General features: G+C 44.0%; 1 protein-coding gene across 2 annotated transcripts in view; it reads right to left on the bottom strand.

Annotated features, from left to right (window-relative positions):
• Positions 1 to 17,178, bottom strand: part of jarid2a (jumonji, AT rich interactive domain 2a) — a 32,351-nt gene that overhangs the window by 10,941 nt on the left and 4,232 nt on the right. For both annotated transcript variants that reach the window (XM_027007247.2, XM_027007246.2), the window contains exons 2-6: positions 12,841 to 12,964; positions 9,053 to 9,197; positions 5,075 to 5,244; positions 2,492 to 2,671; positions 78 to 241 (exon numbers count right to left, since the gene is read on the bottom strand). In XM_027007247.2, the coding sequence (XP_026863048.2) occupies positions 78 to 241; positions 2,492 to 2,671; positions 5,075 to 5,244; positions 9,053 to 9,197; positions 12,841 to 12,964 (783 nt within the window). The remainder of the gene's footprint in view (positions 1 to 77; positions 242 to 2,491; positions 2,672 to 5,074; positions 5,245 to 9,052; positions 9,198 to 12,840; positions 12,965 to 17,178) is intronic.

Raw genomic sequence — 17,178 nt, 5'->3', positions numbered from 1 at the left:
CCAGAAACAAATGATTTCGCTGTGGATAAATAATTCTGATGAAGCCCATTTTTCACCCAGCAGGTGCCCGCCGCTACCTGTGGTTTGTGTTCCAGGGCAGGCTTGCTGGGCCGTAGGTTGTGTGTGGTCGAGGCCCTGGCCGGTGTGCCGGAGCTCCTCTCCCCTGCTGGGTGTCCATCTTTCCCCCGGACCCTCGGGATGCTTTCCCGCTCCCCTGTTGCCCGGGTCTGCCCGTTAAACACTGCCACAAACACATGGGGAGAGGGTAGAGAGCGTCAGGAGGAAGGGGTCTTCACACCAGGTAAGGACACACAGCTCCTCTCTCTCACACACACACACACACACACACACACACGCACACACACACATGCACAAGACCAGCGCAATCTCAATGCAGATCCATTTTGTCCACAAACTAATTCGAACTGATGTCATGAAACAAAGGGGAAAAAAATCTGTAATCAGGTGTTTAAAGCAGAACTTGTATTTGTTCTGTTATTTCTAGAAACATATGGGAAAGATATACAACTTTAAGTGATTGTGGTTAGTTAAGAAAGCTGTTTAAAATGCTTGAATTACCAAAATGAATTCCATTCCAGGTAAGTTAAGCTAAGGGATAATGCAGACAATTAGGCAAAGTCTAGATTCCACTCGTCACGTGCTCAGCAATGGCATCTGGAACCAATACGGGCTCAGTGCTTCACTGTTGAACTGAACAAAGTGAAGCCAACTGACTGTGTGCATCAGGCATGACAGAGTCAGTGCTGACTTTGGAAGTCCTGCCTCATTATAACTGTTGGAATTTTAATAGAGAGGTACAAACATTCTGTTACCTGGGAATCTAGACTAGACTAGACAACCTGGGTTGCAGTCAGACATTCTGGTTTAATGCACTTGACATGTAAATCGTCATGAATAGAGACCACCACACTGTCTGACTGTAACATTTCTGGAGTCCACAGACAGTTAGGAAGGCGTAAGGTAGAAGCGGTAATCTCACGTGAGCATACGTGACCACTGAACCACTGAAGGCTAAAGCACTAAAGCATGAGAGCAGAGCACTCATGATCACTCTCTTCTCCTCACACGTTTTCCTGTGTTCAGGTACTAACCACTGCAGCCACCATCCACAAATGCAGCTAGACTTTTGCCAGTTTCCAGCCATCCTGTAAACTGACTCACAACAGCTTGTACGTGGGGTTTTGTAAAAATATCCAAATGGATACTGACACTCTTTTCGGGTACTTTTCTAAATGAAGGCTGCCCTGTAGCTTTCTCCTGGGGCCAACTTATCAGCCATACCGGCTGGACCTGAGCCAACAACGCGCATAAAAGTGTCTTATTTAGATCAGGGCCTCGTTCCAGACGGAGAGGCAACACGGCTTTGCGACACGTTGAAGCATGGCGACACAACAGGACTCCTGATTTCATAAGGCTTCACACAGAGTTGCCTTTCAGTGCCCAGACCTGCGTAGTCAGGACTGCAGACACCAGGCCCAGTGGGAGCCCAGGAGACGAGTCCATGTCCAGAGCCGTTGTGCGACAGCCGAAAGGGCTGTCAGACACTTTAATCCAGGTTCAAAACAAACAACATCAATAACACAGACGACAAAAGAATGTCTCGGCGGGTGGCGAGGACAGCAGGAGCGTTTCGCTGCCTTGTGTGCTCCACCAATAAGGTGGGGTTCAACTTTTGAACCCAGTGAGATGGAAGGTTTGTGCAAAGCCCCTCCAACATGGATAGAGCGTGGAGGAGGATCGGGTGACGGAGGTGTCGGGTTACGCAGGCCACTGTGCTGAGTAGGCACCCGAGTCTGGTTACACACAGCCAGTGGGGAGTGAAAGGGTGGTTAATGCTTGAAAATAGTGCAGGAACATTAGGCCAAAGTTGTGTTACTGCCTTTAATCGATGATGAGCATTCATGAAGAGGAACACACCGCCTTAACTTATGTGAAAATAGTTTCAAAGAGATGAGTGTTCCAGACAAAAGTTAATAAGATCAAAATAAGGTACTCACTACCCTGGGGCATGCATCTCCAACTTGGACTTTTTTATTTTTCGGTATTATATTTTTGTATAGGATGAATGATGACTAGACGGTTAGGGTGTACGTGTGACTGTGAGTGCCTCTGCTGTATGGGCAGTATACAGCTAATGTAGGCAATCTGACAGAGTGCTGTATATAGACATGGGTCATTAACTCCGTGGTGTGGGGGAAGGCAAAGTCGTAACTCACCTGGCTGGGGTCCTGAAATAGGAACCAAATGTCTGCTCTGTTTGCGACTGACCTGAAATAATGTACTGAACTCTGATACTCCAGCTTATAAGAAATAGAGCATAAACTGTAAATAGGCAAATAATAAGAAGGTTAATAAAAAATAAATAAAACATGTGCCCAGGCGGTGCTGAGCACTATGCGTAGGTGTATATGTGTGTGTGTGTGTGTGTGTGTGTGTGTGTGTTTGGCGCGCGAGGCATTGTGAGATGTACCATGGCCGTTGGCAATGATTCTGCCCGGGGCTTTGCTCTTGCGCGGAGTCATGTGACAGGAAGCCGGGGCGCTGGCAGCAGCCGTCTCCCTCTGTTCCTCGTCTTCCTCTTCCTCGTCTGCATCTTCATCATCCTGAGCAGTGCCAAAGTACTTCATGTTGCTGGGCAACGCAGCAGAACCTGAGCAGCACAGAAGGAGAGCAGAAGGTCAGCATGAGTGAAGGGGGCACAGGACCAGACGGAGGTCAGGGTTCAGGCAGGAAGCAGGAGCGGAACTAAACAGCTCGCCTTCTAAGCGCACTAAGGACAGGTGACGAAATAAGGTCACCACTGTTCAGTCAGCGTCATCTTTTGGATTGATGTCAAAACCCACTTAACATCTTGATCGGAAGCCGCTGAAGGTACACATGCGAGTGTACCAATAGGGCATTTTAGAAAGGGGCGGTGATTTTTAATGAAAAGAACATTGCAAAACTGAAAACTAGCTCACTAAAGTGCAGTTGCATAACATCTGTGGTAAAATTCCAAAAGCGCTTATATTCTTATTATATTCTTTTAACATCAGACCCTGTCGGTCCTGTAGCCTCGTCTTTGGCTCTTCCTCTTTTTTATCTTGTTCTCTTTGTTCTGTGGCTCTGTGCTGCTAGCCAGAGGCCAGAGAAAGCACAGAGGGAATTGTGGTCGAGGTGGCAGAGTGGCCCCAGTTCCCCTCACCCACTATGCTCCTAATCCTTCCGGAAGGCTCCGGGGTTCATAATGGTTGAGACTGTTCAGAAGCTCTGCACATGCCCTCGACAGGCATTTAACTGCAGCAGGGTCACTAAGTGCATGCAAGCAGAGTGAGCTATACCATGTGATTGTGTGTATGTGTGTGTGTGTGTCTGTAGTGGGGTGTCTGTGTCCATGGGAAGAAAGCTGTTCAGATAAAAATGGAACGGAAGTGAATCCGGATCCAGAACCCAACGCCTCCCCCCGGGCCCTCCAGCAATCCCATAAAATAACAGCACATTCTTTAAATATATCCTGCAACTTAAGGGGAATTCAGATCAGTGGTCAATTATGGATTACTGATGCTTGGGGCCTGTCCGCAGGGTGCAGCCATCTGTGAAGGACGGAGCTCCAATCCCCCAGACTACAGCCTGGGCTGGGGAAGGCACCATCTTCAAGATCTTCTACAAGAGCTAATGAGAAAGCCAAGCTGCAGGCTACTGTCACTGGCTCCAGAGGAAAAGTCAAACAAGTCCTCAGCTCTGTGATGGATGTCCACTAGAAGCACGTGCTACTAAGTGCTGCAGTGATAGATCTGTGACTCACTCTCATTACAATTATGCTAATTCTATCTAAATAAGAAATTGATGTAATATACATACATAATATCTACAATATATCCCATTATGTTTCTTATACATACGTTCCTTAATGAAAGACTACAGATTATAGATGAACAACAAGCAGGAAATATTCGAGGAAATTCTGCACGCATGCATTGCCATCCATTACATATCATGGCTTGCATAAAAAAGGTTCCTCACTATGCTCCAGTTCAATTTCAACACCCGTAATACGGTGCACACGAGCTCTTCCCAGTACACACCCGGCAGGGAAGTGATGCTCGAGACGAGGAGGAGGAGGAGCAGGCATGAGAGTGGGGAACGATGCCCTCATTTACATCCTTCATGTCTGAAAATCCATTAACCCACTTTGCCCTCAGCCAATAGTCCCAGGCAAATCTAATCAGGCTGCTCTCTGTCTTTACAGACCTCTATGCGTGTGTGTGTGTGTGTGTGTGTGTGTGTGCAAAGGAGCAAGGGAATAATTCAATTTGGTCTGCCATGTTTGCTCTGACTTGACGCTCCTGGTGAAGCAGGAATGGGGAACAAAAAGGAGAGAACGGCACACCGCTCCTGGCCCTCGGGCCCCTGTGGTTACAGCATGCGCATCTTTTCTCCTCATGTCTCTAAGTTCAACAAGCTTAAAGTGGAGACTTAAGCACAGCTGCTTGTGCTGGACTGACTGTGCTGGACATCCTGGATTTCATTCCTGTGTGTCCGTGGAGGGAACTCAACCTGTTAGATCTCGGCCAGACAAGCGCAAGATCTGAGACACCCAAACAAGACGGGGGAACGTACCAGTCAACAAGACTGATTGCATGGTGGGACTCAATGCGGACCTCCAGTGGAGTCAAACTATGATGGATCTGACTCAAAATTCAGGCTGTGCTCCATGGGGAGACATTACCTCTCCTGGGGGGAGAGTTATAGGTCATAATGCCTAAGAGTGAAGATATTTCAATGTCTTCACCACTGTAATAATCAGAAAAGCCACAAAAAGCAAAGCAGTAGTTCTTAGGGCTTGAGAGTGGGAGAGGACTGAGGTAAAACAGATTTAGAAGGTACTGCTCGGTGCTAAGCAGAACGCCACTGTGCAGCTGGGATTGTAGCCAACGCTGTAATCGACAGCACAAACCAGGTGCCTCCGAAGCCTCCTCGCACTTGTCACTCCCGTCACTCATTACCTGGGTGACACTGGAGGCACAACTGGGGTCCCGTGACCTGGCTGTTCGCGCTCCCCGCAACGACTTACCTCGTAGACAGAGGAAGGTGAGGAAGTCCTCTGTTTTGGGTTTGCACTTGGTGAGATCACTGAGAGGAAGGTTAGGGCTCGAAGGCGAGGCCTCCAGCACCTTCACTGGAGTGGCACTGGGAGAACTCGGTTGTGACTGGGCAAACTTCCTCTGCGCTTGCAGCCTTGGTCTGGAGGAACAGGAAGAGACGAGAGGAGTGTGTTATATGTCTGCATTGCACCTGTCTGTATTGTATAGTGTGGTGTCTTAATATTTTAGAGGCATGTCAGAGCAATTCAAGCTGAATTACCCAAAACATATTATAAATTATTTGAACCTTAACAAATTTGGTATGGAATGTGGAACAAATAGATTTTGTTGAACAAAGAGATTTAATGACTCATTTTTGTAAATTCAGCATAGCTAAAAACCTTTCAACTAGAGGTGCTTCATCTTTTAAGGTGTACGTAAAAAAATACTCACTTATATTGAGTGACATTATTGAATTATTAAGGTTTTACTGACAAAGGGTCTTTGGCCTATAATAGGCACAATTAACATGTTCTTGTATGTTAGTGTATACTCTCTGGACTATAAAAAGCATGCTTAGCATACTTCCCATGTGATTCACAATCTTACACCATACGTCTGATGTCACACGCAGTCTAACCAAATAACTGCTTTTTAAGAAGTGATGGTTTTTTTGGTGGTGGGGGTGTCATATGGCAGGTCAGGCAAGGGTTGCTCAGAATATTTTATTTAGGCTCTGTATTGCTTCAATAGGTGGACACGTGGTTAGACGGCCCAAACTGCTATTTAAATTTCCAGTAGTGGAACATGAATCAGAACAGCTGAGACACTGTCTTGCTTTTTAACAACCTCCATGTATGTAGTGATTTGAAAGCTTTTTTGCACAGGCAGAAGCTACATTGTCAGTCTCTTCCGCCACCTGTGCGCTGTTTTTATAGCAAGCTCGTGTGTAGATGGGCCACGTGGTTATCTAATACAATATATTTATATATTTCTTCATTTAATTTATGGCTTTCAAATAGCTTGACACAACCAAGTGATGGGTAGATCAAAAGATTATATACTTTAGCCCTAGAGACATGGCCAATGTAATAATTTAAAAAATCATTACCATACAAGCATTTTTGAAAATCTAGTCAAAAAAGAAAAAAAATTAAATAGAATATAGAACCTAAAAAAGCCACACAGACACACTTGACCCAACCTTGGCATCACCCACTATGACTTGTTAGCTTCCCACAGCTATACATGGCAGGACCGGCAATTATAACCATGGTTTTAAAGAGGTATAACTGACATCAAACTTTCAGCATGAATTGTCTCTCGCATCTGGACAGGTTTTACTTCAGAGAAAGCTGAAGGAAGATTTCAACCCACAGGCCTTCTATTGTACATTCAGCATGTCAGCAGACCTGTTCTTCTTCAAGAAAGATCCAGTTTACCACCATAGCTACACTGTTTAGAATGTGCACAACAGAAGACCAACTGAAACTGTCCAGAAGGCAAAATCCAACCCCTATATATTGCATATATTCATATTTCCTACTGCGTGCGTTATGTTGTGTAATTTCCATGAAATATAAACGATTCTGAGTACTTTAGGAATGTCTGTTCAACAAAAAAATCTGAAGCTAAAACTTTTAAGTGCAGTTTGATGGACTCCATTTCATTCACCACTATAATCAAGCAACATCATTTGGCTGCTTGTGACATATTATTGGATCACTGATTGACCACAGATATTTATACTGTTGCTAAAATGAAATAACGCTGTATTGTGTTGAAATTATATCTGGTATAACCACATTTTTATGTATAAACAAACAATGGAGCCTTAATGGACACTGTATGATGATCGGATCTGTTCAACAGCAGAGGAATAGCCATGAGGGATTTTAATAGTGATACCTGTGATCTTGAATGGCCAATTACTCTAAAATGAAACCTCTGTGTAGTGTATATCTATCTGACATTTCCACCACGTACAAACCCTAACCAGCGTGGCCTGGGTAACACCACCTCGTGATCAACCGATATGACAGAGCAGACCTGCACAGTTGGCAATGTGTTTACCTATTACGCTAGGGGACGTTAATAAAAAGATAAACGGCAAGAAACCTGGTGTTGCTTACACTAATATTCTGAAGGTCATGATTTGGACCTTAAGATGGTGGGGCCAGGGTTAAATAATGCTGTGTTCTCACTTTTATGGCTAACGGGGCTTTAATGTCCCCATAGTTAACATGAAAAGAATACAAAGTGAAGTCATGGTATACAGTGCTAATCTGCCATTTTTATTAAGACCCGATACACTAAGACTGCATTCACATTACCAATCTGAAGCGACTCGAATGCATTTTTTTCCATTAATGTAATACAAATCTGATTTTTGCAGATGTTTCGACACACGTATCCGATCTTTTCAAATAAGATTTGAGTCACTTTCGTATGTAGATCAGATTTGTATGCGATTCGAGGCTATGCGACTCGAAGGAGAACAGTCAGATCGGAATGTGGCTTTTCGTCTATAGGCACTTGCTTAGCGCCGTAGTCGTCAAAACAACAATGGAGGAAATAGCAGTGACAACCGTATCCGCGGAAACAGCAGAAGTTAGCTGCCTGAATATTAACGTTCAAGAACCGAAACTGAACAACATGGCTTGTAGTGTGAACCGCACCTAAGACATATTCTTCATTATCTACAGGGGTACGTGATATTTGATTTGAGTCTAATACAATAATATCTTGAGGATTCTGTTGGTGTTGTCTTGCCTCTCATGAAACATTTGTAGAAAATGAGAAGTGCACGACCCAGAGCCGATCTGCAGCATGTGGGTATACGGAACAAAGGAGGCAGGAACGCCTGTGACATTTTCACAGGCGAACAGAGTACCTGTAAAGACACTCCGGACTAGACATGTGCCCTGTGTTACAATCCGAGCCGCATAGTGTGCCGCGCCTGGTCTGGGGCGGAGTGGGAACGCTTGGCTGAGCTCCCGGTAGTAGAGGGAAATGGGGGAGGGGGTGTTGGGGGGCCAGGGGTCACTCTCTGTCCGCTGCCAAGCTCTGTAATACAGGCGAGAGTTCGGCAGGGCTGCACAGTACACTGGTTAGGGGTTAGCGCTCAGGGTGGTTAGCATGACGAGCCATTAGCGAGCCACGGTAGGCCTCGCCCACCGTGGAGGAAGCCTGTGCTGGCTTTACACCTCCTGATTGGTAGTGCTGCTGTGCAGTACAGGGGAGGCACTTACAACGATTAGAAGTTGGAGATAACTCAATTGAAGTACAAAATATGAGAGAGAGAGAGAAACGCATTAAAATGTTTTTTTTCAGAATGGCCTACAGTCCATTATAGGCGTTATCCATTAAGAATAGTACAGAGTATCTTACATGGGTTCTAAGTGACAACTCAGGTCTGTACTCAAGGGAGGGCCAAAGACTAGCAGCCAGACTCTCTCACGCCATAAATATTATTTAGCATAGACATTCCAGGATAAAGAGGTGTGTGAATCTACGCATTTGTAATTCCAGCCTGCATGGCAGTGATGTACTCTTCCCTTACAGAATTAATCATGTGGCAGAGAAAGCACCGAGGAGGGAGCCTGCGATATCGGAGCCCAGCAAAATGTCCCACCACTCGGGCAATTATCCAGCACCGCTCTGCTTAATGAGCAGTGGAGGGGTTTTATGGAGACGCTCTCGAGCCCAGCCAGAGACAGGGGCATCAGCAGGCCCGTTTCTCTCTCAAATACACAGGCCGACCTGGGCTCCCATTAACCTTCGGCTGCAGATGAAAGTCCACGCACGGCCCTCTCCGAGCTGGAGTGGCTATAATATGAAAGAGGCGAGCATGTGATCAGTGGAATGGAATGCAGCGAGGGGGGTGTGTGTGTGTGTGGGGGGGGGTTCGACTCCCGTTCAGCTCGAGGGCTCGCAGATGAGAAATGCGGAGATGAAAGCGAGCTTACCTCTTTCGTACAGGCCCTTCTCCTGAGTACTCGCCGGCGCCACCGTTGATCTGAGCCGCGCGCCGGGGCCTCTCCGCTTTGCAGCCGCTGGTGAACAGGCCTGCTTTAGCTCCCGTACCATTGAGGTGGCCGTTTGCAAAGGACCCTGGAAGAGAGATGAGACGCCGCAACGTTAAAGAGGGCAGCCGTTTGCGCACACTTGGGGGGGAAAAATGCAGAAAAAACAGTGCAGTAGTTGGCACAATTCCTCACGTTCTCGAATCCAAACAGCTGTAAGACTTCAGTATCAGTATTCCAGCTAAATGCTCCCAAGAGCTCAGATCAGATGGTTTGGTTTATGAAGAGAAAGGCCATGGCCTTCAAGCACAGAGGATGTCGGTGAAAATATTGCTTTGTGATTTGTGTGGCTGAAAGGTACCTCAGAGTGACACGCTCTTTAAGAACTCTTTATAATTGATGATGTCTGTGTCACAAGCATCATGTCACATGTACTATGTCATGAGGTGGTTTCAGATGCACTCACCATTCATTTCGCAGTTAGTTCACACACGACTGTCACCTCAGTTTTGTAGGCATCCTCTATCATTTTATCAGTTCATCGCTTTCTGACCATGGACACATTCGTTGGCTGGTTACTTTCGGGTTGGGGGAACTCTCTCAAACCAGGAGTGAAACATAAAAACCAGGAGTAAAACTCCTTAAACTCTGCTATGCATGAAGAACTCGTATCAGCACAACACTCACAACTCACTACTATGTCTGTGTTAATGCTATGCTGAGTGTCTTCCACCACCCAAACATTATCCACTTAACAGTGGTCCTGTAGTCAGAAACCAACAAGTGATGAACAAGGTATCGGTCAGCTGATGAACGAAACAGGCCATCAGAGGGGCCACCCTTTACCCTTACATGCCTCAAAAATCAGGGCTAGTGGGCGCCAGCGCACAGACGTGTTTCAAGCACAGTAGCTTGTTAGTGTAAATGCCATAGCATGGTCCCAAATGTTTGAGGGTAGGTAATATTTGGTCAAAACAATAGATGTGTCTGAATTTGACAAGCAAAGACTCTGAGTCCCTTCTTGCTGCACAGGCACAAGGCTGACACCCTCACACACTGTAAAATTTATGAAGGTCCACGAACTCTTTACATCCTGCGTTGGTGTTTTTTTATTGCATGTGCTTAATGCTCTTTGCTGCTGTGGGATGATTGGCTAAAAGCTTTGGGATATTTAAATGAGATGAGGACATATCTTTTAAAATCCTCAATGGAATACATTGATTTTCATTCAGATTTCCAGGCCCCAGTACAATGCTTAACTGATGAACAGCAAGCAACATAACTGGACTCACACTCACCAACAGTGAGCAATGACACATCTGGACACATTTCCTGACATCAGACCTTCTTCTTAACACCCTTACCATAGATTGTTTTTGCATAAAATATTGCATGACATTTACTTATAAAACATCTAAAGCATTTTCCAAACAAATGTTTTATGATGTGTGAAGAATATTATTTTTTAAATAAAACATCAAACATTCATCTGTGGTCTGAATCCAACACCGTTCTGTGACAGTGTATTTGTTGTAGAGTCATTTTGTAACCTGGTCTCCGTGGCAGCCATCTTGTAACTGGCTGTCAAATTGTACATGCAGTATTCTGATTAGAATGTCTATTGTGTAATTTTATTTGCTTTGCCATCTTAACTGACTAAAAGGTATGGAGCAACATCTCCATTCCTTGTAAAAGTGCATTCTCATCTTTTGAGATGAGAATACTTTTAAGAAGGACAAAACAATATAATGTACTTTAATAACCAAAACCTGCTTCATCTTGTTGAATCGTTTACATTTTTTTAATGGTCAGTTTGGCCAAACCAGAAAAAAATTGTTCTGTCCACACTTCTAAGTCTGTGTTATCAACACAATAAAAACATAAACAAATTCAGTCTGATGAATGAGAGACTACTGTGATGCCACAAGCAATTAAGAAGTCACAGACTTCTCAAAGATTTCACTCAAAGCCAGCAGCCTACTAACAATATCACAGCGGTAGTAATCTCAGATTAGAATCGTTCATCCTTAGACAGCGATTTTTAAACAAGCATAATAAAGCTGTATTTCAGGATATACAAAGCTAAATATGTCTAATTCTATTCTGAGAAATATTCAAGGATGATCATTGTTATGCTAATGTTTCCTATGGAAAAAAAACATTCGATCAATGCCTAATCGCATATAATTATATACATATGCTAGTATGTACATGTTTAAAAAACGAACAATAAACATTTTTAATATGTGTAGTATTAGGTCACTTTGTAAAAAGAATGATGTCATTCGCCGAAAGCACAACCACAACAAATATGCGCGCACGCTGTGCTACGCATGCATGGTGACTGAGCTCACAGGCTGTTTGTGGCCATGCAGGTTGTCCCGGGAGAGCGCGAGCGGGCCGTCAGGCAGGCACCACGCGCAGGCAGGCCACGGAGTTCACCCATTAGAGTGCAATGACTCAGGCAGCCAGCGAAACCCATACAGAGAGGGCATTATACAGGGAATCATTTACTGCGCTAACGCATGCTCGGCGCAATCACGAGGTAAACAATAACAATCCAAATGAGTCCGCGAGTGGCTGACAAAGTAAAGGCCAAAAAAAAAACAAAACATCAGCACGAGGTGGCGAATGCGACAGTAATGCGGTTATGGCGCGGGATACTTTACCCCCGTCGTTACTAAATCAGTTAATGTCTCACTAATTACACTGAATCTTATCATACTATATAAAGTTAATACCATTCAAAACGTTCTGCACCTTATCATTGCCTTACATAACGTAAAATGCACGTTTTCAGTTATAACTGCAGCGACAAGGTCGTCATTGTCTGGTCGAAAGCTAACTATGTGGTGTTCCTCAACCTGGCTACGTTTATTGTAGCTATAACTCACGAATCCCAACATTTTACTATTAAAAAACCCACTAAAAGTCGCGGTGCTTCAGAGTTGCAGATGCGTACAGAAGGAGAGCAGAAAACGGGGTGAGGACTTTTCTCTGCAAAGGTCAGAAACCTGCTGCGGCGTGGAGCAGGGTTTTCTCTGCAAAGGTCAGAAACCTGCTGCGGCGTGGAGCAGCAGGAACCCTGGGAATACCAGTCACTTTTATGTGCGTTATTAGCTCAGTGGCACTTTAATGCAGCAAAATGTCACATCCGTTACTCTCTCAGATTTGTCAAGCGTTAGGTAGTGAAGTAACTCATTGTGTAACTCATTGACGCGAAGAATGATAACTGGAGTTCATTAACTATAGCTACACGTTTCCAAAAAAATTTTGTCCTAAAATTACTTGGTGAATTACATTCATGTCATTTAAAAGATAAAGTAGACCAGACTAGACTTAATGTGATGCAGATCTGATGTTCTCGGAGCTTTGTGGTGACAGATATCCTAAATTCTTCCAGTCAGACTTAACTCACTTTCCTTTGTGATCGATCACGTATCCGATTCGTAGCCACGCCACATGAACTGTACCGCTTAGGTCAGAATTCACGCGCGTTTGGAAGCACGTCAAAACAATGGAATAGCGCTATGGAAAACTGCAAAACCCAGCTGCACGGCGTTTTGCCTTCTCTACCTCAACATGCACACCTGACAAACTGTTTGCTGTTTGCTTAATGTGAATGCTGCCTAATTCTCGGGCAACGTGTTCTTTGTACGACAGGAGGAACGCGTTGTATCTGAAATTCAGTATTTCACCACAACAAACATGGGGCAGAAGGGATTACTCACGGTTTATGATTCCTGTGCCATTGTCAACTTTGCTCTTCTGTGCTCGTTTAAACTCTTTGAGGGAGAGATAGAGCACTCTGCGCACCACTCGCTCCTCAGACCAGGGTATTCCGTCGTTATCGTCCTGCAATAAAAACGGACACGTCAGTTAAACGGAACCGAGACCTGTGCTAAAAACCTTCAATTCTTTACCTATACAGTGATATCATATGTACCAAATGCAAAGTATTTTAGTAGCTAGGCCTATACCAGTAATTCGATGAGGTCTTTTACTCAAAACAATTTTTCTGACTACTTGGGAAAACAACAGTAGATCGTAATGCTAATGGTTATGCCTCGTTTACTGACAGCGTCCTCTGTGATACTGTGTACACTATTTAAATACATCACTGTTCCACATTTTAGCATTTGTTGAATTAAGTGTGATTATTTTAAAAGCATACTATTTAAAATGTAGTGTAAATTTAGATACAAAATTATCAAGCATTTGGAACTTTTCACTTTACATATCACTTTGAAGGGATAGGGAATTAATGCCACATTCATGTCTTCACTTGTCCTAAATACCTAACACAAGTAAAACTGGGTAAAATGCTTAAGTATACTCAGTTATAACAGTGTAATTATTAGGATTAAGTGCTAATAATATTAAGGGAACATTTTGACAGTGTAGTGTAACAAAGAATACCTCAGTGTCTCTGATGCATATGATGATGTCACCTGTGCTATTAAAGTGTTTGCAACATGTTAGTCCTGGGCCTGTAGTTAATACTTAAATACAAAACCTGTTATTATAGCACTTAAGTGCATTACAAAGGAAAAAATAATTAGAAACTGTGGACTATGGTGGGTTATCTGATTAGATAGGACTGGTTTAGTGTTGTTCTGAACTCATTCTAGATATCATTTATCCACGCATTTATCTACAGCATTAGTATTTACATTAAAATCACACGTCACCATAATAATCTTATCATACAAGTGAATAATTCAGCTGGGCAGTTCGTATTTGCATTTAGCTGAAAATACATGGCATTATTCATCTTAAATCTTGCTTTTTAAAAAATCTTGATATCTGCTGATGACTAATACTGACTGGCTAATAACTGCAATTAATTTACGTAATGTGGCTTTCACAAAACATTCACAAAAATGCAACACTGCTGAAGGAAAATGAACAGAAATACCTGCTTTGTTCCAAGACAGAAAGCACATATCCACTAAGCAAAACCAATCTGTGACCTATTTTGTTTCTGCTGTGGCAATGATTTTTATATAAGCCTCAGTCAATATAAATGAAGTGGAAGAAGGTTATAGAATATAGTCTTAATGACAAAGAGTAGCATAGTGGTAAAAAAAAAAATATATGAGAGTTCTGCACAAACAGGAGATCTGCACCGATCTGATCTGAAGCCCAATCTATAAATAGCGTGGATAAGCTGGAGTCTTCAGAACCGGTGTGGCGAGGAGACACGCGTCCGAAAGCTCTCCATTACTGTACACACTGACTGCTACCATAACACATCTACTTGGTGTTATCATAACACGCATTCCCCGTGGGTGAGTAGCTGTGTCCTGGAATCATACACATTCCTCACACTGTAGCTTGTTGGACATCTTTCTAAAGCTCCATGACTCTCATGCTAATCTCACCTTTTGCCTGTTCCAAAACCTTGTAAAACTGAATCCCCCATTACCCTTAATTTGCAATGTGCTCAGCAGAGCTCAGTTTTTCCACCATGGTCCTAAGCAGGCATTTGCCTTGTTTACTCCAAACCTCAAGAGTTCCTTTAAAGTGAAGTTTTTTGAAAATCAAGATGCAGACTTTTGTTTGAAGACCCTGTCTGGAAATACACAAAAAATGTAACCTTGCTAATGGTCTTTTCGACCTTGAAATTGAATCAAGCTGACCTCAACCTTGCTTTACACAAATGGAGTGGAGGACTGGGTTAGGCTCTCTGATTACAGCTGTACAGCACAGCTGCTTCTGGCCTCAATTCAAAGCAATGGTGGTTAGCGTGGACATGACCCTCAAGCACTACAGAAATCATTAGACCAGTCCTGAGAAGATGCCAGTTACCTTGTTTAAACACAGGGAGAAACCTAGTAGTTGTAGCTCTGCATGCTCTCATATTTGCGCAGTGCCCATCCTATTATTCAAAGATGTGAGTGACGTCACAAACAACATTCCCTCTTCGCCACATCTACTTCCTTTTCAGAATTCCATTATCCATTTTAACAGCTTCCCTTGAAGGCTGTCACACCCAGTTCTTATAACGGATGCTTTCTCCCTTGCATGCGACAGCGGCAATGATCCGGATACGCAAAGGCACACATCTTCCTGGAAACGCTTAGAGGGAGCCGGCTATCCCCCGTGGTCACTCGGAAGGTGTCTCTATTCAACTCTTCCTGCCTGCCGGAGCAGACGTCTGGACTGACTTATAGTGGAACCCTGTGGTCCTCCAGCCGCTGCACAGGCACCAGAGCTCCATCAGGAACCGAACTCAGAGCCTAACAAGAGGGCCCACCCCTGCCCTGCAGAACTAGATGTGTGATGAGGAGAAAGGGGGAATGAGATATATAAAATAAAATTTTAACTGACCTAATAAAAGTACCTAATAACTAATATGTCTGCAGCTTCATTTTTCAGTTTTTTTCTTCAGTTTGTTAATCTGATTAGACAGGTCTAAACTGGCATGTCTAAATCTACAGACATGCATAGACCCTCATCACAAATTGTTAGGAAATTCTGTACCCTTATATTTTTTTCCATAAAGGATAATTGCAATTATAGTAACCTAACAGCCAGTGTGATTACCAGTTGACAATGGCAACTGCAGCAACTGGATAAACCGTGTTGGATAAACACTCGATTGCACAGATAAACACAAATTCAAAGACCCATTTTCCTTAGCTTGGGTTAGCTTTTGGTGTCCAAAAAGATCAAGGCTTTCACTGACATCAAAACTCCATTATCAGTGACACCAACAACAAAGCAGGTGGTCCCGAATTTTCTCAAAAAGTGTCATTATATCAAACTTTTCGCATGGGTAATATTTATACTCTTGTCTGCTGATGGCAAGGAAGGAAGAAGATGGCAAGGTATGATAATACCAAGGAGTGATATTAAATGTTCTTTTTAAACAAAACTCAAAGCACTAGACTACATATACTGCATCTGCCTGTGCTGACAGTGTGGGCTATATACATGCACGCGACAGGAGAGCTGTATTTAGCCGATCCATGCAAGGCGATCCCTGGCCTTTGCTTGCCCTCACCCCTACCCATTAAAACAAAAATGACAACACTCAGGAGGGTCCCACTGCGAGCCTGCCTAGAGCTGCTATGGACTTTGGGTTCGCTTATCAAGGACGCTTTGTTCCCGGCGACAGCACCCTCCACACATTCACCTGGCAGCAGAGACAGATGGTGGCAGACCAAGCCAAGAAAGCACAGCTCCACCCCATGACAGTCCCCCTCCCACACAATGACGACGGAAGAATATCAGCCTGGCCATTTCCTCATTCGCACGTCTCTCTCTCTCTGTCTCTCTCTCTCACTCTCTCTCTTTCTCTCTCACTCTCTGACAGCCCCCTGCATTCTCCAAGTCCCCATCCTGCCTCAAATACAGAGCGGATAAAGATCTCTGCGAGAGGCATGGTGTCACACAGAATCCAACTGCCTGAAGGGCTGTGAGCTTAAACAGGGCCGTGCTTGACATTTTTCAAGCCCAGCCGGAGCTCCTTAGGGCTCTCAGGGTTCTCAGAACTACAAAAAAACAAGCTTTCCAACCAGAAATGCCCCCATTAAGATGTGCTGATATGTAAAACATGGGTTCACTGTGCTATTGATGCAGTTCGGTTCTTGAATGGGCCTTGTATCTTAATACACACTACAAGCATGTAGGGACACTTTAAAAATAATCCTATTGCTGTTGATACTATTTATCAAGGCTCCACTGATCTGTTTAGAGTATGTAACACTGGAGGACGAAATCACATGGTGTCTTGGGGAAAGTTTAGAAAGTAGCTTCCAAGTCCTCTGAGGAAAACTTTAAATATATCAACATGCCATTGGTCTCCAGTTGTCCAACTCCCTTTGATCCTGGAGACAGATGAAAAGCTACTTGTCTAAGAAAAAAATGTCACGAAGAAGTATGTACTAATCCTTCATCAGAGTGGGGGGAGTGTGTGTGTGTGTGTGTGTGTGTGTGTGTGTGCGCACCCACACCCGCGCACCCACGTGTGTAGGGGAGGCAGCCGAGAACAAAAAGAATGGGGCCCGTTTTAGGGTAGTGGGAGAAAAAGACAGAAATGTAAAGGCAGGGTCTTGTGCATA

Source organism: Electrophorus electricus, chromosome 10 (genome assembly GCF_013358815.1).
Source record: "Electrophorus electricus isolate fEleEle1 chromosome 10, fEleEle1.pri, whole genome shotgun sequence".
Taxonomy (NCBI): Eukaryota; Metazoa; Chordata; class Actinopteri; order Gymnotiformes; family Gymnotidae; genus Electrophorus; species Electrophorus electricus.
The sequence above is the reverse complement of the archived record's forward strand: the minus strand, read 5'-3'. Positions and strand labels throughout refer to the sequence as shown.